Genomic DNA, 23099 nt, shown 5'->3' on the forward strand with positions numbered 1-23099 from the left:
AACAAGTTAGGATAGGCTACCACTTGTCCCATCTCTAATTCATTTGACACACGTTACAGTAGTAAGTAGATCAACTTTTTCAAGTATTTTTCTCTATTTGATCCGATCCGTAGTGCAATGTAAAGGTAGAACAGACGGTTCACCTTTTCCATTGACGTTTGTAAGTTACTACATCTGAATACTGTAATGTCAAATTTCTCGATTAGACAATATTTCATTTATAAACATAAGGCATAATACATATATCATAACTATTTTGGAATAAATTCCTCACCTTTTCTGGCCATGATGAGTTCATATTCCCGAAGTAGCCATACAACAAATTACCCAGCCAAGTCACCCATATACAAATCAGTATTCGACGTCCATCCATGTCTGAGGACGTCGGCAGATGTGGAAAACGGCCACTAGGGGCAACTGAGCGCTGTTGTCATCAATTAGGTTTCGGTTTTGCTAGGGTGTTGTGGATGGGGATGGTGGATGGGTGTAAGAATCTGCCTCTGATTCCAAAAGTTTTGAATCCAGCGATATAATTTTTATTACATATTTTTGTTTTAAGCCTATCCCAAACCTTAACACTTACCTTAACCAATCAGAGTTGGTGCCTAATGTTAAGAATTTGGAGATAATCCCTGAATTTAACTCTAACCCCGTAAGCATCTGCCTCTGATTCCAAAGGTTGCAAGTTCGAATCCAGCTATATCATTTTTATTGGATATTTTTGTTTTAAGCCTATCCCAAACCTTAACCCTTACCTTAACCATTCGGAGTTAATCACTAACCTTGAAAATGTGGAGTTAATGCTTGAACTTAACCCTAACCTTAACAATTCTGAGTTAACGCCTAATCTTAACCTTAAACACTTAGAAATGTAACGTTTGGACCAACTTCGAAATTTGACATTTGAGAAACATGGATGAATGTCTAATTCTGATGTGAAACTGTGAGAGCTGGTAGAATTACCATGCGCATCTCTCATTGTCCATATTAGATATTATAATTTCAATCCAAAAGGGAGCCCAGTTTATAACATACAGTACAATTTAACAGTTGAACAGACAGTTGAAGTGTATAGGCTATGAATTTAAGTAGGTCTACTGTAGTTTTCATTTTTTTCTAAGTAGACAATGTTTCAGAATTCGCGGGCAGTGCAGCATAGCCTATTTAGGGTCGGGAAAAAGTAAATGCAAAACATTGTTGAATTCAAACTATCTGTTTACTGGTCCACAACAATGTGCGATTGTTTTTGTCTTTCAGACACGTTTAGATACAGCAAATGTCACTGCAAAAGAAAACATTCTGCCAACCCCTTCAAAGACATTTGATCAAGTTCAACATGCATTGCTATTTCCTTAGATACTGTCTTGGCCTAATTCCAATGCTTCCTATGTATACAGCAAATAAGGGCATTATTGTCACCATAAAAGTTGAATGATGGGTGTTTTTCAGGTGGAGTTATAATGCTCGTTCACACGTACACAGTTTCACGACAGGCCTGATATATCACGGAAAACATGCGTTTATAAATCTACATATTTTTTACTGAAATGGCGCATGCATATATTTATTGTTAAATTTATGCTATGGTTATAAATGAGGCCCCTGGGCCTGTCGCTGTATGACTGACACTTCTCCCTCCCTCCCTGTACCATCATTGCTCCCTTTTCTCAAGCTACTGCCTTTCTGAACTGCCTCAACAGCTGTGGAAGACCATCGCCTAGACCTGCCAGAACCCTATTTTTGTTTTTGTTTTGCATTAAAGTGTCTTAGAGATTATTGTTGTAATGTAAGATGTACGTAAATACAGTTGAAGTCGGAAGTTTACATAAACTTAGGTTGGAGTCATTAAAACTCGTTTTTCAACCTCTCCACACATGTCTTGTTAACAAACTATAGTTTTGGCAAGTCGGTTAGGACATCTACTTTGTGCATGACACAAGTAATTTTTCCAACAATTGTTTACAAACAGTTTATTTCACTTATAATTCACTGTATCACAATTCCAGTGGGTCAGAAATTCACATACACTAAGTTGACTGTCCCTTTAAACAGCTTGGAAAATTCCAGAAAATGATATCATGGCTTTAGAAGCTTCTGATAGGCTAACTGACATAAATTGAGTCAATTGGAGGTGTACCTGTGGATGTATTTCAAGGCCTACCTTCAAACTCAGTGCCTCTTTGCTTGACATCATGGGAAAATAAAAAAATAAATCACAAGTAGACCTCCACAAGTCTGGTTCATCCTTGGGAGCAATTTCCAAACGCCTGAAGGTACCACATTCATCTGTACAAACAACAATACGCAAGTATAAACACCATGGGACCACGCAGCCATCATGCCGCTCAGGAAGGAGATGTGTTCTGTCTCCTAGAGATTAATGTACTTTGGTGCGAAAAGTGCAAATCCATCCCAGAACAACAACAAAGGACCTTGTGAAGATGCTGAGGAAACAGGTACAAAAGTATCTATATCCACAGTATAACAAGTCCTATATTGACATAACCTGAAAGGCTGCTCAGCAAGGAAGAAGCCACTGCTCCAAAACCAACCATAAAAAAGCCAGACTACGGTTTGCAACTGCACATGGGGACAAAGATCCGTACTTTTTGGAGAAATGTCCTCTGGTCTGATGAAACAAAAATGTAACTGTTTGGCCATAATGACCATCGTTTTGTTTGTAGGAAAAAGGGGGGCTTGCAAGCCGAAGAACACCAACCCAACCGTGAAGAACAGGGGTGGCAGCATCATGCTGTGGGGGTGCTTTGCTGCAAGAGGGACTGGTGCACTTCACAAAATAGATGGCATCATGAGGAAGGAAAATTATGTGGATATATTGAAGCAACATCTCAACAGCATGATAATGCCACCCCTGTTCTTCACGATTGGGTTGGTGGTCCTCTGTAGCTCAATTGGTAGAGCATGGCGCTTGTAACGCCAGGGTAGTGGGTTCGATCCCCGGGACCATCCATACAGTGGGGAGAACAAGTATTTGATACACTGCCGATTTTGCAGGTTTTCCTACTTACAAAGCATGTAGAGGTCTATAATTTTTATTATAGGTACACTTCAACTGTGAGAGACGGAATAAAAAATCCAGAAAATTACATTGTATGATTTTTTAGTAATTAATTTGCATTTTATTGGATGACATAAGTATTTGATCACCTACCAACCAGTAAGAATTCCGGCTCTCACAGACCTGTTAGTTTTTATTTAAGAAGCCCTCCTGTTCTCCACTCGTTACCTGTATAAAAGACACCTGTCCACACACTCAATCAAACAGACTCCAAACTCTCCACAATGTTCAAGACCAGAGAGCTGTGTAAGGACATCAGGGATAAAATTGTAGACCTGCACAAGGCTGGGATGGGCTACAGGACCATAGGCAAGCAGCTTGGTGAGAAGGCAACAACTGTTGGCGCAATTGGAAGATGTTCAAGATGACGGTCAATCACCCTCGGTCTGGGGCTCCATGCAAGATCTCACCTCGTGGGGCATCAATGATCATGAGGAAGGTGAGGGATCAGCCCAGAACTACACGGCAGGACCTGGTCAATGACTTGAAGAGAGCTGGGACCACAGACTCAAAGAAAACCATTAGTAACACACTACGCCGTCAAGGATTAAAAACCTGCAGCGCACGCAAGGTCCCCCTGCTCAAGCCAGCGCATGTACAGGCCCGTCTGAAGTTTGCCAATGACCATCTGGATGATCCAAAAGAGGAATGGGAGAAGGTCATGTGGTCTGATGAGACAAAAATAGAGCTTTTTGGTCTAAACTCCACTCGCCGTGTTTGGAGGAAGAAGAAGGATGAGTACAACCCCAAGAACACCATCCCAACCATGAAGCATGGAGGTGGAAACATCATTCTTTGGGGATGCTTTTCTGCAAAGGGGACAGGATGACTGCACCGTATTGAGGGGAGGATGGATGGGGCCATGTATCGCGAGATCTTGGCCAACAACCTCCTTCCCTCAGTAAGAGCATTGAAGATGGGTCGTGGCTGGGTCTTCCAGCATGACAACGACCCGAAACACACAGCCAGGGCAACTAAGGAGTGGCTCCGTAAGAAGCATCTCAAGGTCCTGGAGTGGCCTAGCCAGTCTCCAGACCTGAACCCAATAGAACATTTTTTGAGGGAGCTGAAAGTCCGTATTGTCCAGCAACAGCCCCGAAACCTGAAGGATCTGGAGAAGGTCTGTAAGGAGGAGTGGGCCAAAATCCCTGCTGCAGTGTGTACAAAACTGGTCAAGACCTACAGGAAACGTATGATCTCTGTAATTGCAAACAAAGGTTTCTGTACCAAATATTAAGTTCTGCTTTTCTGATGTATCAAATACTTATGTCATGCAATAAAATGCACATTAATTACTTAAAAATCATACAATGTGATTTTCTGGATTTTTGTTTTAGATTCCGTCTCTCACAGTTGAAGTGTACCTATGATAAAAATGACAGACCTCTACATGCTTTGTAAGTAGGAACACCTGCAAAATCGGCAGTGTATCAAATACTTGTTCTCCCCACTGTAAGTAAAAATGTATGCACTCATGACTGTATGCACTCATGTCGCTTTGGATAAAAGCGTCTACTAAATGGCATATGATATTATTATATATTAGTTAGGAAGTTAAAGTTTGGTCGCAAATGGTCTTCCAAATGGACAATGACCCCAAGCATACTTCCAAAGTTGTGGCAAAACAAAGTCAAGGCATTGGAGTGGCCATCACAAAGCCCTGACCTCAATCCTATAGAACGTTTGTGGGCAGAACTTAAAAAGCGTGTGCGAGCAAGGAGGCCTACCAACCTGACTCAGTTACACCAGCTCTGTCAGGAGGAATGGGCCAAAATTCACCCAACTTATTGTGGAGGGTTTGTGGAAGGCTACCCAGAAACGTTTGACCCAAGTTAAACAATTTAAAGGCAATGCTACCAAATACTAAATTATTGTATGTAAACTTCTGACCCACTGGGAATGTGATGAAATAAATAAAAGCTGAAATAAATCATTATCTCTACTATTATTCTGACATTTCTCATTCTTAAAATAAAGGGGTGATCCTAACTGACCTAAGACAGTGAATTTCTACTAGGATTAAATGTCAGAAATTGTGAAAAATGAGTTTAAATGTATTTGTCTAAGGTGTATGTAAACTTCCGACTTCAACTCTAAATCTAATATTATTATTGTACACAGAAATGCATGTAATGCTTGGCTTTGGACTTGTTCTTGTAATTGCTGCAAACAAATCACCCTTTGGGGAATGGCAAAGATTAATCGTCTCAAAACTGGCAACACAAACCTCTATCTTCACCAGCGCTCCTATGATCATGGTCTTCTCCAGGAAGTTCTCGTTGAACTCTGGCGGGTGATCGTTGAGGTCCAGCACGGTCACAAAGACCTCAGCCAGGCTGTACTTGCCCTCTGTGTCCTCGGCTTTGACATAGAAATTATACTTGGACTTTACCTCCGCGTCCAGGCTGGCCCACTGCTGGGTGTAGATAATGCCTGATGCTGAATGAATCAGAAACCTGGGATGGGGTAAGATATTGGGTGTTATTTCTCTTTTATTTATAAAATAATTGACAGCTGTCTTCTGGTGCATCTGGGTCATTATTTAATCATGGTTGAGGAACCTGATATAAAACACATTGTAAAAAGTAATCTATTTCAAAAAGATGGGAGGTGATATAAAATGTAACTTTGTATGAATGCGTACAGTACATTACAATGTAACAAAAATGTGTTAACTCTAGTTGACATAACTTGTTTTAAAATTATGTCAGCAGGGTAACTTTTTTAAAATTGAAACAGCTAAGATTTTTGTAACTAACTAACTGTATAAAGTAATCTGAAATTGTAAATCATGAAACATGTAATAACTTGAAATATGAAAACTGGGAAAAACCTGAATAAATATTTATATAATATACAGTATATATATATACAGTGAGGGAAAAAATTATTTGATCCCCTGCTGATTTTGTACGTTTGCCCACTGATAAAGAAATAATCAGTCTATAATTATAATGGTAGATTTATTTGAACAGTGAGAGACATAATAACAACAACTAAAAAATCCAGAAAAACGCATGTCAAAAATGTTATATTGATTTGCATTTTAATGAGGGAAATAAGTATTTGACCCCCTCTCAATCAGAAAGATTTCAGGCTCCCAGGTGTCTTTTATACAGGTAACGAGCAGAGATTAGGACCACACTCTTAAAAGGGAGTGCTCCTAATCTCAGCTTGTTACCTATATAAAAGACACCTGTCCACAGAAGCAATCAATCAATCAGATTCCAATCTCTCCACCATGGCCAAGACCAAAGAGCTCTCCAAGGATGTCAGGGACAAGATTGTAGACCTACACAAGGCTGGAATGGGCTACAAGACCATCGCCAAGCAGCTTGGTGAGAAGGTGACAACAGTTGGTGCGATTATTCGCAAATGGAAGAAACACAAAATAACTGTCACTCTCCCTCGGCCTGGGGCTCCATGCAAGATCTCACCGCGTGGAGTTGCAATGATCATGAGAACGGTGAGGAATAAGCCCAGAACTACACGGGAGGATCTTGTCAATGATCTCAAGGCAGCTGGGACCATAGTCACTAAAAAAACAATTGGTAACACACTACACCGTGAAGGACTGAAATCCTGCAGCGCCCGCATAGTCCCCCTGCTCAAGAAAGCACATATACAGGCCCGTCTGAAGTTTGCCAATGAACATCTGAATGATTCAGAGGAGAACTGGGTGAAAGTGTTGTGGTCAGATGAGACCAAAATCGAGCTATTTGGCATCAACTCAACTCGCCGTGTTTGGAGGAGGAGGAATGCTGCCTATGACCCCAAGAACACTATCCCCACCGTCAAACATGGAGGTGGAAACATTATGCTTTGGGGGTGTTTTTCTGCTAAGGGGACAGGACAACTTCACTGCATCAAAGGGATGATGGACGGGGCCATGTACCGTCAAATCTTGGGTGAGAACCTCCTTCCCTCAACCAGGGCATTGAAAATGGGTCGTGGATGGGTATTCCAGCATGACAATGACCCAAAACACACGGCCAAGGCAACAAAGGAGTGGCTCAAGAAGAAGCACATTAAGGTCCTGGAGTGGCCTAGCCAGTCTCCAGACCTTAATCCCATAGAAAATCTGTGGAGGGAGCTGAAGTTTGCTATAACAGCCTCCACTCTTCTGGGAAGGCTTTCCACTAGATGTTGGAACATTGCTGCGGGGACTTGCTCCATTCAGCCACAAGAGCATTAGTGAGGTCAGGGACTGATGTTGGGCGAGTAGTCCTGGCTCGCAGTCGGCTTTCCAATGAATCCCAAAGGTGTTCAATGGGGTTGAGGTCAGGGCTCCGTGCAAGTTCTTCAACACCGATCTCGATAAACCATTTCTGTATGGACCTCGCTTTGTCATGCTGAAATAGGAAAGGGCCTTCCCCAAACTGTTGCCACAAAGTTGGAAGGACAGAATCGTCTAGAATGTCATTGTATGCTGTAGTGTTAAGATTTCCCTTCACTGGAACTAAAGGGCCTATCCCAAACCATGAAAAACAACCCCAGACCATAATTCCTCCTCCACAAACTTTACAGTTGGCACTATGCATTGGGGCAGGTAGTGTTCCCCTGGCATCCGCCAAACCCAAATTCGTCCGTCGGACTGCTAGATGGTGAAGCGTGATTCATCACTCCACAAAACGCGTTTCCACTACTCCAGAGCCCAATGGCGGCGAGATTTAAACCACTCCAGCTGACGCTTGGCATTGCGCATGGTGATCTTAATTAAGCTTTTGTGCGGCTCCTCGGCCATGGAAAACCATTTCATGACGCTCATGACGAAGAGTTCTTGTGCTAACAGAGGCAGTTTGGAACTTAGTAGTGAGTGTTGCAACCGAGGACAGACGATGTTTACGTGTTACGAGCTTGTGTGGCCTACCACTTCGTGGCTGAGCTGTTGTTGATCCTAGACGTTTCCACTTCACAATAACAGAGCTTACTATCTCCATAGACAATGTTTGTCTATGGAGATTGCATGGCTGTGTGCTCAATTTTACACACCTTTTAGCAACGGGGGTGCCTGAAATAGCCAAATCCACTAATTTGAAGGGGTGTCCACATACTTTTGTATATACACTACCGTTCAAAAGTTTTAGAACACCTAATCATTCAAGTGTTTTTCTTTATTTTTACTATTTTCTAAATTGTAGAATAATAGAGAAGACTTCAAAACTATGAAATAACACATATGGAATCATGTAGTAACCAAAAAAGTGTTAAATAAATGAAAATATATGTTATATTTGAGGTTCTTCAAATAGCCACCCTTTGCCTTGATGACATCTTTGCACACTCTTGGCAGTCTCTCAACCAGTTTCACCTGGAATGCTTTTCCAACAGTCTTGAAGGAGTTCCCACATATGCTGAGCACTTGTTTGTTGCTTTTCCTTCACTCTGCGGTCCGACTCATCCCAAACCATCTCAATTCGGTTGAGGTCCGGGGATTATGGGAGCCAGGTCATCTGATGTAGCACTCAATCACTCTCCTTCTTGGTAAAATAGCCCTTACACAGCCTGGTCATTGTCCTGTTGAAAAACAAATGATAGTCCCACTAAATCCAAACCACATGGGATGGTGTAGTGTATCGCTGCAGAATGCTGTGGTAGCCATGCTGGTTAAGTGTGCCTTGAATTCTAAATAAATCACAGACAGTGTCACCAGCAAAGCACCCCCACACGATAACATCTCCGCCTCCTCCATGCTTTACGGTGGAAATACACATGCAGAGATCATCCGTTCACCCACACCGCGTCTCACAAAGACACGGCGGTTGGAACCAAAAATCTCAAATTTGGACTCCAGACCAAAGGACACATTTCAACCGGTTTAATGTCCATTGCTATTGTTTCTTGGCCCAAGCAAGTCTCTTCTTCTTATTGGTGTCCTTTAGTAGTGGTTTCTTTGCAGCAATTCGACCATGAAGGCCTTATTCACACATCCTCCTCTGAACAGTTGATGTTGAGATGTGTCTGTTACTTAACTCTTTGAAGCATTTATTTGGGCTGCAATTTCTGAGGCTGGTAACTCTGATGAACTTATCCTCTGCAGCAGAGTAACTCTCGGTTTTCCATTCCTCTGGCGGTCCTCATGAGAGCCAGTTTCATCATAGCGCTTGATGGTTTTTGCGACTTTCAAAGTTCTTGAAATGTTTCGTTTTGCCTGACCTTCATGTCTTAAAGTAATGATGGACTGTCGTTTCTCTTTGCTTATTTGAGCTGTTCTTGCCATAATATGGACTTGGTCTTTTAACAAATAGGGCAATCTTCTGTATACCCCCCCCCCCCCCCCCCCCCCCCCACACACACACACCTTGTCACAACACAACTGATTGGCTCAAACGCATTAAGAAGGAAATAAATTCCACAAATTAATTTTTAAGAAGGCACACCTGTTAATTGAAATGCATTCCAGGTGACTACCTCATGAAACTGGTTGAGAGAATGCCAAGAGTATGCAAAGCTGTCATCAAGGCAAACGGTGGCTATTTGAAAAAATATATTTGTATTTGTTTAACACTTTTTTGGTTACTACATGATTCCATATGTGTTATTTCATAGTGTTGAGGTCTTCTCTATCAGTCTACAATGTAAAAACAATTGTAAAAATAAAGAAAAACTGTTGGATGAACAGCTAAAATGTTAAGCGGACAGTATGTCACAGGAAAGTTGGATAATTCTGTCTGAAGGCATTACTCCTTGAAAGTCAATATAGCTGTTTTGTTCTGTGAAGAGGAAACTATCAATAGATTATCCTAAAAAAGAAGGAAACATCCCAGATTAGATAATAGCCTTTTTATCTGTTTTCAACAGTTCAACTTGCATCTTTTCAACTAGCCTCTGCGGGGGTGTAAACAACCGGATGTTCCGGTTTGAAGGGAAAATGGAAGAGAGACCCTGTGATATCACTTCCGCTTTTGGATGTTAACAAGACAACACTCCATCTTAACTCCTCTGCCACATTTACTGGATTGGTTGAACAGTGCAGAAGAGTAACTCCAACAGTTAAAAAAAAAAATCTCGTTAAGTCCAGAATGTGGGGATCTAGTTTCAGGTGTTTCTTCTACGCCTGCTACGCTAGGTTACTTTTCACCCAACCCCTCTCAACATTTATACTAATTTACACATTATAGCCTGTGGGTCCTTCATATTTTTCAACAAAATGGTGGGTGTTTAGTTCTACAAGCATTAGGCCACACTAACTTCAAGTGGAAGGCACTGTAAACCTTAAGTTATGCAATTACAGTCAAGACTCAAAGCACTTTATACAATATGATATGATACATGTACAGTCAGGTCCATTAGTATTTGGACATTAACACAATTTGCATCATTTTGGCTCTGTACACCACCACAATGGATTTGAAAGGAAACAATCATGTGCTTTAAGTGTAGACTTTCATCTTTAATTTAAGGGTTTTGTCAAAATTATTGTATGAACCGTGTAGGAATTACAACCATTTTTATACATAGCCCCCCAATTTTAGGGGCTCAAAAGTAATTGGACAAACTAAGATAATCATAAATTAAATTGTGAGTTTTAATACTTTGTTGCAAATCCTTTGCAGTCAATGACTGCCTGAAGTCTGGAACCAATAGACACCGCCAGATGCTGGGTTTCTTACCTGGTGATGCTCTGACAGGCCATTACTGCAGCTGTCTTCAGTTCCTGCTTGTTCATGGGGCATTTTGGCTTCAACAAGTAAAATGCATGCTCAATTGGATTCAGGTCAGGTGATTGACTTGGCCATTGCAGAACATTCCACTTCTTTGCTTTAAAAAGGTATTGGGTTGCTTTCGCAGTATTCCTCGGGTCATTGTCCATCTGCACTGTGAAGCGCCGTCCACTGAGTTTTGAAGCATTTGACTGAATCTGACCAATAATATAGCCCTAAACCCTTCAGAATTCATCCTGCTGCTTTTGTCAGCAGTCACATCATCAATAAATACAAGGGAACCCGTTCCATTGGCAGCCATACATGCCCACGCCATAACACGACCTCCACCATGCTTCACAGATGAGGTGGTATGCTTCGGATCATGAGCAGTTCCTTCCCTTCTCCATACTCTTCTCTTCCCATCATTCTGGTACAAGTTGATATTTGTATCATCTGTCCATAGGATGTTGTTCCAGAACTGTACAGGCTTTCTAAGATGTTTTTAGGCTAACTCTAATCTGGTCTTCCTGTTTTTGAGGCTTACCAATGGTTTACATCTTGTCGTAAAACCTCTGTATTTACTCTGGTGAAGTCTTCTCTTGATTGTTGACTTTGACACAGATACGCCTACCTCCTGGAGGGTGTTCTTGATCTGGCCAACTGTTGTGAAGGGGGTTTTCTTCACCAGGGAAATAATGATTCTGTCATCCACCACAGTTGTTTTCCGTGGTCTTCCGGGCCTTTTGGTGTTCCTGAGCTCACCATTGCGTTCTTTCTTTTTAAGAATGTACCAAATAGTTGATCACCTAATGTTTTTGCTATCTCTCTGATGGGTTTGTTTAGATTTTTCAGCCTAATGATGGCTTGTTTCACTGACAGTGACAGCTCTTTGGACTTCATATTGAGGGTTAACAGCAACAGATTCCAAATGCAAATGCCACACTTGAAATCAACTCTAGACCTTGTATCTGCTTACTTGTAAATGAACTAATGAGGGAATAACACACATCTGGCCATGGAACAGCTGAGCAGCCAATTGTCCAATTACTTTTGGTCCCTTAAAAAGGGGGGAACCACATATAAAAAGTGCATACACACTGTTCACCCGATTTGGATGTAAATACCCTCAAATTAAAGCTGAAAGTCTGCACTTTCAGCTCATATTCATTATTTACATTTCAACTCCAATATGCTGTGGTAGACAGCTAAAATAATAATCACTTGTTCAATGTCCAAATATTTATGGACCTGACTGTATGTCACTCGACCATCAACAGCACAAATTAATAAACAGTACTGTGTTGTCTTTGGCCTGGTCTCAATTAAGTCACTAGGGGACTTTTCCTCTCTCCTGCTGTCACTGTGTCACACTGCAAGCTAATTGGCCGTGCCTTAAGAACAAACTATTTCCTCCTCCAATCCCATTACAGGATTAGCCACTATGGTACAGCACAGCAAAGCACAGGGAAGAGGAAAGGAGGTGGAGGTGGATATGGAGGCATGACTAGAGTGAGGACTGCAGGTCGGTAATGTTTGCGCATGGCAGGAAACAGAGGCTTATTAACACTAGAACCGCCTGGCCTTTCAGCCTATAAGTACCTATTAGAGAACGTTGAGAACATTGCCGGGCGTCCCATTTAGCATACGCATCAGATGCATATCAACCCGCAAGGTGCACAAACATAAGCACCAAGGCTTGATAAATAGTGCATAAACAATTTTAAAGCATGAATTTCATGAATAGATATCCATGTAAAAATATAACAACAATAGTTATTTGTTTAGATAGAGTCAATTACATGTTTTGTATGATTTAACAAAGTCGTAGTGAAAAGTGTAGTTCTTAAGTCAATTTTAGACACTTTCAACCAATGACGCATCAACATTCCAACAGTCTAATAAATACATTTCGTATATGCTATCTGAAGAATAATACTTTGGTTGTGTTTATAAAGGTCTTAGGCAACATTAGAAAACTAAAAGTTATTGTTTCAAAGAACATAATAGCATTTTCATTAGTTTATGTTACTCTAGGCTATATGTAAAAACTAAAAACCACTAGTCCATTAAAATTTTGTTTTGGCAGGTCTAAAGAAACACTGTGGAAATAAGAAAATTAATTTAAAAGAAAACAGAATAGCGAATTTTACATGTATTATGTTACTAGTCTGCTTAGTAGCCAGAGCAATGCTGCCACGCCAGTGGTCATGTGCTGAACACATGGACAGAGCAGATATTCTTGGAAAAAGATAAATGTATCTGCATGTGACTCTGAAGGAGGATTTGATAAAGTGATGCTCCTTTCCCTGCATCTGTCAATTACAAGATGCACCCATCTCTTTATGTACAATTTGACAACTGATAATACTGTCACTCATCAGACTATTGTCAATTGAATCTTGTCCATAGGCTAACTCTTATTATGTGTGAAATTAGTTTTGGAATAGTTTAGGTGTAGATTCGATGGGACGGCTGTGCAGGCTGACTGGCATCATTTGTTTCCCCTTTCTCATCAACTTGGATAGAGTCAAGGATATGTTTTGCTTGATTCAAAAGGCACTGCAACACGTAACATGTTTTCGTTTCCCTTACAGTAAATGTGATTAGTAATAGAGTTATAGTAAATAAAACAGTCCCGTAACAGCTTATTTTTACAAAGTAAAATGTGAGAAAAAAGAAGAAACCCGCACACTGCTCTTGCTAGTATCGCTGCTCTTTAATAAGCTTTACGTATCGGCCTGAAGGCCTTCGTCAGAGCTTGTGCGGGTTTTTCTTTTTTGTCGTGTTATTCAATTGTTACCATGCACCTGCAACAAATATAGCTCAGATGTGCCTTTAGAATTTAGAATGACAAAGTAAAATGTAAAAGAGAATGGTATCATTCGGTCAAATTATTAAACTGAGCGCCAACGATGATAAATAGGCATAACACAAACTCATCATTACACTATTGTTGTTCTAAATCAAATCAACCTCTTCACCCTCCTTATCATTAAGTTAGGCCTAATTTAAATTTGATTATGAAATAATGTGCACAATTATCGCCCATTCATCCATTTGTCATTCATTCAGTGGGCTGGCATCGTTTGCTTCCCTTCGCTCATCAACTCGGATAGAGTCAAGGATGTTTTGCATTATTCTAAAGGCCTACTGCAACAAGTAGCATGTTTTAGTTTCCCTTACAATAAATCAGATTAGTAATAGAGTTACAGTAAATAAAACAGTCCAGTAACAGCTTCTTTATACAAAGTAAAATGTAAAAGAAAATGATATCAACCTGCAAGACGCACGGTCAAATTATTTGCTATAAACATGAGCGCCAAGGCTGATGAATAGGCATAACACAAACTCATCATTGCACTATTGACTTTCTAAATTAAATCAACCTCTCCACCTTCCTTAGCATTCAATTAGGCCTAATTTAAATTAAATTGTAAAGTAAAGTGCACAATTATTGCCCATTCATCCATTTGTCATTCATTCAGTGAGTAAAGAGAGCCTGGCTGGGTACCAACGTCCTACACCACATTGTCTTGGCGGGCTAAGTTGGGAATAGGTGTGGGAAAAAAAACTGGTTAAAAGGCTCTAAATACTTGTCTGTTTGTGATTTCAAAATTCGGGCAAATTAGCAATACAAAATACAAACATTCAGAAAAAGTCAGGGAAGGAGCTTTTTTTGGGGGAAGGTCGATTTTTTAAATGTACAAAATCAAACGTCAGTGCCCGTTGGCCTATGGCGGTTCTAGCATTAAGTAGGGGTGAAACGTTCAAAATGTTACAGGAATTTACAGAGCTTAGGACAGAGAGTTCCGCTCTCTGCTAACGTAGCGACTATAGCGCTGAACACTCACATCAATTCTGATTGCTAGCGTAGTGACTATAGCGCTGTACACTCACATTACTTCTGAATGCTAGCCGAGCGACTATAGCGATGTACACTCACATCAGTTCTGCTAGCATAGCAACTGTAGCGCTGTACACTCACATCATTTCCGACTGCTAGTGTAGCGTCTATAGTGCTATCCAATCACATTAATTCTGACTGCTATTTACGCAACTATAGCACTGTACACTCACATCAATACTGACTGCTAGCGTAGCGGCTATAGCGCTGTAAACTCACATCACTGCTCCCTGCTAGCGTAGCGACTATAGCGCTGTACATTCACATCAGTTCTGCTAGCATAGCGACTATAGCGCTGTACACTCACATCAGTTCTCCTAGCATAGCAACTATAGCGCTGTACACTCACATCATTTCTGCTAGCATAGCGACTATAGCGCTGTACACACACATCAGTATGAAAAATGTATGCACTCACTAACTGTAAGTCGCTCTGGATAAGAGCGTCTGCTAAATGACTAAAATGTAAAATTGAAATATATTTCAGTTACTTCTGCGTATTTTGCCATTTGTATTACACTGGGCTGAACTACACTGGGCTGAACTACACACTACACAGTTTTACGTAAATAAGGTATTTCTGTTTTTATTTTTAATACATTTGTAAAAATTTCTAAAAAGCTGTTTTTGCTTTGTCATTATGGGGTATTGTGTGTAGATTGATGAGGAAAAACACATATTTAATCAATTGTAGAATAAGGCTATAATGTAACAAAATGTGCAAAAAGTCAAGGGGTCTGAATACTTTCAGAATGCACTGCATTTACATTTTGGTCATTTAGCAGACACTCTTACCCAGAGTGACTTAAAGTCAGTCCATTCAATTAAGGTAAATAAGCAACACATACTGTATCACAGTCATAGCAAATAAAACGTTTCTGTAACCGTTACTGAGAATGTTGTTGCTGTTAGGGCCGGCTACTTGCAAATGTATTTCTGTATTTTAAAATACAAATGACATGTATTTTAATGAAATACATTTCAAAATACAAGTATTTTGTAGTTTATTTTGATACATTGATCTTTATGGTATTTTGTAATTGTATTTTGTAATTGTATTTTGTAATTGTATTTTGTAATTTTGCCCATCCCTGGCTGAGGAGATCTCTCTTTCTACACCCCGCCCCCAAAAAATCAATGAAATACCAATTCCCGATATCTGATCAATTGTATTGTCACATTGATTGCAATAATTGAAGTATTTTAAACCAACCTTAGGTAATAATTATGTGTCATACCGACATTATGAAAATCAAGTGCACTATTATATAGGTTTCCACATCCTTTATGTCAATTTTAGATCAAACTGCAACTTTCCCTATTTACTCCTCTAACCTATATGTACTGCTCCACATTCACTATCAAATAGTGGTCCAAAAATACACAAATTCTACAAAATTCTGTTCTTGGTACCAGGTGAAAGGGGCTTAGTGAGACTGATTTGCCATGCCTGTCTTGCGCTGCCAACTGGCATACACCTGGCCTGTCTGAGCTGGTACCAATCATATGGTTCATATTTAGCTTTGTGCATTTCTGGGTTGGATATTGAGACTCTGATGACTGGATGATGTCATTTATTATATTTTGGAAGGTTCTAGAGGTGTGTTCTTCGAACCTTGTCCTTCGGACCTACAGGGTGAGCAGGAGTTTGTTCAGTCCAAGTCCACTGAAGGGCTTAATGATGAGTGATGATGAGTTGAATCAGGTGTGTTAGTGTAGCTAGCGCTGAGCTAAAACAAAATCCTGCACAGAACACACTGTGGGTCAACAGGGTCAGGATTAAATATGACTGTTCTAGAAGGTTAGAGCTGGTTGAGTGTTGTGGGTACTGTATTTGATTGAGTTAGACAGAGAGAAGTGATGACAGTTTGATCCTGTTTTTCTGAAGTTGCATAACAGAATGAGAATATTTGAGGTATTCAAGCGCTCTGTTTGAAATCTAATAAAAGAGAGCAGAAGGAAAATACAAGCAAATCCTCAGAAAGGGCCAGTAAGCTTATGTGAATGCACAATAAAGGAGGTATGTTCAACGATAAAAAGAGAATAATGGAAATGTAATGCCACAGCTTACAGTGAGGTATCTACTTTAGCCCACTTTAGTGCTCACTCATAGATAGCATCTCTGCCAGCAAGCTTATTGTTTAACATACTGGATGAATTTGAGTTGGCCTCAAAGTGAACCATTACTTTTTGTTCAGGTTCATTTGAGATACCTTATATCCATTATTTTTTCATCATCATTGGTTCAGCATAACCACAAGTGTTAATTTCTTTAATTCTTTATTTCTTTATCTATTTTTTAACACTCACTTGGCAAAATCTTAGATGTTCCTCTAATAAAATAACTCTCATGGTCATTTTCATACCAGACAAGGGCCATTTTGTGTGGTGAGCCTGAGCCTATTTTTCTCCATATTGATAAATTGTCTGCATCGCCCACTAATAATGTTACGTAAGCGATTGTGCTTTTTGTTTTTTTGCTGGGGTTTATTCTGGTCAGATGGATCCTCACCAGCTGGTATATCTACTGAATCCCTGGCTCTTTATTGACATAATCACTCCACTGCTGAATATAGAGAATGAGATGCAGGGGTTGGGTGGGTGGGTGGAATAGAGAAAGAGAGGGAGTGAGTGCGGCAGACAGAGGCACATACAGAAAGAGAGAGCGAGAGAGCGAGAGAGAGAGCGAGAGAGCGAGAGAGAGAGCGAGAGAGCGAGAGAGAGAGCGAGAGAGCGAGAGAGAGAGCGAGAGAGCGAGAGAGCGAGAGAGAGAGAGAGAGAGAGAGATATTGGGTGATGCTACTCACAAATCAGCCCCTGAGCCGTAGATTGAGTACTTGACTTTTCCCCAAAAGCCTGAATCTGGATCTGTTGCCTGTGTGTGTGTGTGTGTGAGAGAGAGAGAGACAAAGAGAAACAGAGAGAAAGAACACAAAACAAGACATGTATTTGATTAGACACCAACTTTCTTGACAGAAAAAAACAATTAGCATTTCATTCAATTCACATAAATATTCCCTCTGAGTTTCTATAATGAATTCTCAATTCATTTATTTCAATTCCACTCCTGAAAGGACTGAGTTCAAACAGTATTGACGCCTAAATCCCCTAATCAAGGTAGACAATAATGTGCCATAATAACATGGGGTCACCTACACTGTAAAGCAAGGTTATTCTATTTTTATTTATTTAATATTCGTTTTTATTTCTATTAGTTTTTAGATTTTTATTTGAAATTATATTTAGTTTCAGTTCGTTTTCAGAGTTGATGTACTCGTTTTTTTTGGTGTTGCATAAACACATTTATATTTCGTTTTTATATTATTTCGTTTCAGTTTTAGGGACAGAAAGTAGCCTATACATGGGAATCTAGGAGCCATTTACAATATGAGTTCTCAGCCACCTGAGCCAAGGCCAGTTCACACCTCTTCCATGTAGAAGGCAGAGACAATACAGATGCACCAAAGCTGGAACCGAGAGACAGATAAACAGCTTCTATCTCCAGGCCATCAGTCACCACTAGCCGGCATCCGCCCAGTACCCTGCCCTGAACCTTAGTCACTGTTACTAGCCGGCTACCACCCATTACTCTACTCTGCACCTTAGAGACTGCTACCCTATGTACATAGAGTCATTGAACACTGGTCACATGAATAATGTTTACATACTGTTTTACCCACTTCATACAGTGAGGGAAAAAAGTATTTGATCCCCTGCTGATTTTGTACGTTTGCCCACTGACAAAGACATGATCCGTCTATAATTTTAATGGTAGGTTCATTTGAACAGTGAGAGACAGAATAACAACAAAAAAATCCAGAAAAACGCATGTCAAAAATGTTATAAATTGATTTGCATTTTAATGAGGGAAATAAGTATTTGACCCCTCTGCAAAACATGACTTAGTACTTGTTGGCAAAACCCTTGTTGGCAATCACAGAGGTCAGACGTTTCTTGTAGTTGGCCACCAGGTTTGCACACATCTCAGGAGGGATTGTGTTCCACTCCTCTTTGCAGATCTTCTCCAATTCATTAAGTATTCGAGGCTGACGTTTGGCAACTTGAACCTTCAGCTCCCTCCACAGATTTTCTATGGGATTAAGGTCTGGAGACTGGCTAGGCCACTCCAGGACCTTAATGTGCTTCTTCTTGAGCCATTCCTTTGTTGCCTTGGCCGTGTTTTTTGGGTCATTGTCATGCTGGAATACCCATCTTCCATGACCCATTTTCAATGCACTGGCTGAGGGAAAGAGGTTCTCACCCAAGATTTGACTGTACATGGCCCCGTCCATCGTCCCTTTGATACGGTGAAGTTGTCCTGTCCCTTTAGCAGAAAAACACCCCCAAAGCATAATGTTTCCACCTACATGTTTGACGGTGGGGATGGTGTTCTTGGGGTCATAGGCAGCATTCCTCCTCCTCCAAACACAGCGAGTTGAGTTGATGCCAAAGAGCTCCATTTTGGTCTCATCTGACCACAACACTTTCACCCAGTTCTCCTCTGAATCATTCAGATGTTCATTGGCAAACTTCAGATGGGCATGTATATGTGCTTTCTTGAGCAGGGGGACCTTGCGGGCGCTGCAGGATTTCAGTCCTTCACGGCGTAGTGTGTTACCAATTGTTTTCTTGGTGACTATGGTCCCAGCTGCCTTGAGATCATTGACAAGATCCTCCCGTGTAGTTCTGGGCTGATTCCTCACCATTCTCATGATCATTGCAACTCCACGAGGTGAGATCTTGCATGGAGCCCCAGGCAGAGGGAGATTGACAGGTCTTTTGTGTTTCTTCCATTTGCGAATAATCGCACCGACTTTTGTCACCTTCTCACCAAGCTGCTTGGCGATGGTCTTGTAGCCCATTCCAGCCTTGTGTAGGTCTAGAATCTTGTCCCTGACATCCTTGGAGAGCTCTTTGGTCTTGGCCATGGTGGAGAGTTTGGAATCTGATTGATTGATTGCTTCTGTGGGCAGGTGTCTTTTATAAAGGTAACAAACTGAGATTAGGAGCACTCTCTTTAAGAGTGTGCTCCTAATCTCAGGTCATTACCTGTATAAAATACACCTGGGAGCCAGAAATCTTTCTTATTGAGAGGGGGTCAAATACTTATTTCCCTCATTAAAATGCAAATCAATTTATAACAGTTTTGACAAGAGTTTTTCTGGATTTTGTTGTTGTTATTCTGTCTCTCACTGTTCAAATAAACCTACCATTAAAATCATAGACTGATCATTTCTTTGTCAGTGGACAAACGTACAAAATCAGCAGGGGATCAAATGCTTTTTTCCCTCACTGTATGTCTACACTGTATTCTAGTCATGGATTATCCTATATAACTACTGGTGTACACACCTTTTCTATTCATATACTGTCCATACTGTCTATAAACACCATTATATATATTCAGTGCCTTCGGAAGGTATTCAGATCCCTTGACTTTTTCCACATTTTGTTAGGTTACAGCCTTATACTAAAATGTATTACATAGTTTTTTCCCCTCATCAATCTGCATACAATACCCCATAATGACAAAGCAAAAACAGGATTTTATCAATTTTTGCTAATTTATATTTAAAGAAAAGTTGAAATATCACATTTACATAAGTATTCAGACCCTTTACTCAGTACTTTGTTGAAGCACCTTTGGCAGTGATTACAGCCCAGAGTCTTGGGTATGATGCTACAAGCTTGGCACACCTGTATTTGGGGAGTTTCTCCCATTCTTCTCTGCAGATCCTCTCAAGCTCTGTCAGGTTGGATGAGGAGCGTTGCTGCACAGCTATTTTCAGGTCTCTCCAGAGATGTTCGTTCGGGTTCAAGTCCGGACTCTGGCTGGGCCACTCAAGGACATTCAGAGACTTGTCCCAAAGCCACTCCTGTGTTGTCTTGGCTGTGTGCTTAGGGTCGTTGTCCTGTTGGAAGGTGAACCTTCGCCCCAGTCTGAGGTCCTGAGTGCTCAGGAGTAGGTTTTCATCAAGGATCTCTCTGTACTTTGCTTCGTTCATCTTTGCCTCGATCCTGACTAGTCTCCCAGTCCCTGCCGCTGAAAAACATCCCCACAGCGTGATGTTACCACCACCATGCTTCACCATAGGGATGGTGCCAGGTTTCCTCCAGAAGTGACACTTGGCATTCAGGCCAAAGAGTTTAATCTTGGTTTCATCAAGACCAGAGAATCTTGTTTCTCATGGTATGAGAGTCTTTAGGTGCCTTTTGGCAAACTCCAAGCATGCTGTGATGTGCCTTTTACTGAGGAGTGGCTTCCGTCTGGCCACTCTACCATAAAGGCCTGATTGGTAGAGTGCTGCAGAGATGGTTTCCTTCTGGAAGGTTATCCCATCTCCACAGAGGAACTCTAGAGCTCTGTCAGAGTGACCATTGGATTCTTGGTCACCTTCCTGACCAAGGCCCTTCTCCCCTGATTTCTCAGTTTGGCTGGGAGGCCAGCTCTAAGAAGAGTCTTCATAGTACCAAACTTCTTCCGTTTAAGATTGATGGAGGCCACTGTGTTCTTGGGGACCTTCAATGCTGCAGACATTTTTTGGTACCCTTCCCCAGATCTGTGCCAAAACACTGTCCTGTCACAGAGCTCTATGGACAATTCCTTTGACCTCATGGCTTGGTTTTTGCTTTGACATTCACTGTCAACTGTGGGACATTTTATAGAGAGGTGTGTGCCTTTCCTAATCATGTCCAATCAGTTGAATTTAACACAGGTGGACCCCAATCAAGTTGTAGAAACATCTCAAGGATTATCAATGGAAACAGGATGCACCTGAGGTCAATTTCGAGTCTCATAGCAAAGGGTCTGAATACTTATGTAAATAAGGTATTTCTGTTTTTTTTATTTGTAATACATTTGCAAAAATTTCTAAAAACCAGTTTTTGCTTTGTCATTGTGGGGTATTGTGTGTGGATTGCTAAGGATTTTTATTTACATTTACATTTACATTTTAGTCATTTAGCAGACGCTCTTATCCAGAGCGACTTACAGTTAGTGAATACATATATATTTTTTTTATACTGGCCCCCCGTGGGAATCGAACCCACAACCCTGGCGTTGCAAACGCCATGCTCTATCAACGGAGCTACATCCCATCCCCATTTATTTAATCCATTTTAGATTAAGGCTGTAACGTAACAAAATGTGGAAAAAGCAAAGGGTTCTGATATGTATTTATTTATTTTCTGGACTCTGACAGTGCTCGTTCTGATATTTCTTCATTTCTTCATTTAACTTTTGGAATTATGATTATTATGATTATTATTGATTATGATTATTTTGTATTTCTATGTATTACTGCACTTTTGGAGCTAGAAACACAAGCATTTCGCTGCACCTGCGATAACACCTGCAAATCTGTGCATGCGACCAATACATTTCAATTGGATCTGAGCAAGTCAGTGTGTGTGTGTGTGTGTGTGTGTGTTTCTCTTCAATCATACAAGATCTTATGGTTTATCTTCAAGAAGACTGTGTTCCAGAGAGGTGGTCGTTAGGTTTCTCAAGCCTGATGACAGTTGTCCACAGACAGAGAATATTCTCTCCACGAACGCTTGGGATGCAGGGGCAGAAACCAGATCGAGTACATCAGGGCTTCCGAGTGGCGCAGCGGTCTTAGGCACTGCATCTCAGTGCTTGAGGCGTCACTACAGACCCCCTTGTTCGATTTCAGGCTGTATCACAACCGGCCGTGATTGGGAGTCCCATAGGGCGGTGCACAATTGGCCCAGTGTCGTCCGGTTTTGGCCGGTGTAGGCCGTCATTGTAAATAACAATTTGTTCTTAACTAACTTGCCTAGTTAAATAAAAGTAAAATGAAAAGGGCACAGCTTTGATAAACAGCCATCCTTGCCTGCCGGAACTGGAGAGGTGACTCTGTAAACATGCCCCCCTTTACCTCTTCCAGGTATTTCCACAGCTCACACGGGGCACTTAATCCCCTGCCAGGTGACCCTCTGGCTGGGAAGTGACCTCCGACACAATCTTCGATGCAAGGAAGTTATATTTCTGAAGGACTGTGGTCGAGATGCTTGCTGGATTCATCATGCTAGCATCTTCCCTGTGTCTTGCTGCTCCACGGCTGTACTCTTTGATTTGCTGAAGTACAAAATACTCTGTTTCCCTTATCAGTGGCTCCATCTCTGTTGAGCGAAGTGACATAAACACACTTGGGTCCATCAGGCAAGCTGCTGCAGGGGTTGGATCGAAGTTGTCTGTCAGAGGTTTCAGTATGCAGGCGAAGTGCTCAAGCAGTGACTTCAGGAGGACCTGTGCCAACTGTTTTCCAACAGTAGTTGAATGCAAGTGTGCCTCAAGTTTGAAAAGGCACAGCACCACATCAGACAGCGACTGGCTGTCAATTTGAAGTTGGTCGGTGTGGATTGCGAATGGCTCCAGCAACTTCACCAGCTGTTCTTGCTTGGTACAGTCACATTCCATGCACACCCTTGGATTTGTTCCCTGTTA

The 23099-nt window shown here is 41.1% G+C and overlaps 1 protein-coding gene across 1 annotated transcript in view; it reads right to left on the bottom strand.

The window, feature by feature from the left end:
• Positions 1-23099, bottom strand: part of LOC311110742 (cadherin-related family member 1a-like) — a gene marked incomplete at both ends in the record, with an annotated part of 205737 nt that overhangs the window by 10482 nt on the left and 172156 nt on the right. Inside the window, 2 exons of the mRNA XM_084153300.1 lie at positions 5307-5535; positions 17437-17504. Of these exons, the coding sequence (XP_084009426.1) occupies positions 5307-5535; positions 17437-17504 (297 nt within the window). The remainder of the gene's footprint in view (positions 1-5306; positions 5536-17436; positions 17505-23099) is intronic.

This window comes from Coregonus lavaretus, assembly GCF_964263955.1.
Source record: "Coregonus lavaretus genome assembly, chromosome: 36".
Taxonomy (NCBI): domain Eukaryota; kingdom Metazoa; phylum Chordata; class Actinopteri; order Salmoniformes; family Salmonidae; genus Coregonus; species Coregonus lavaretus.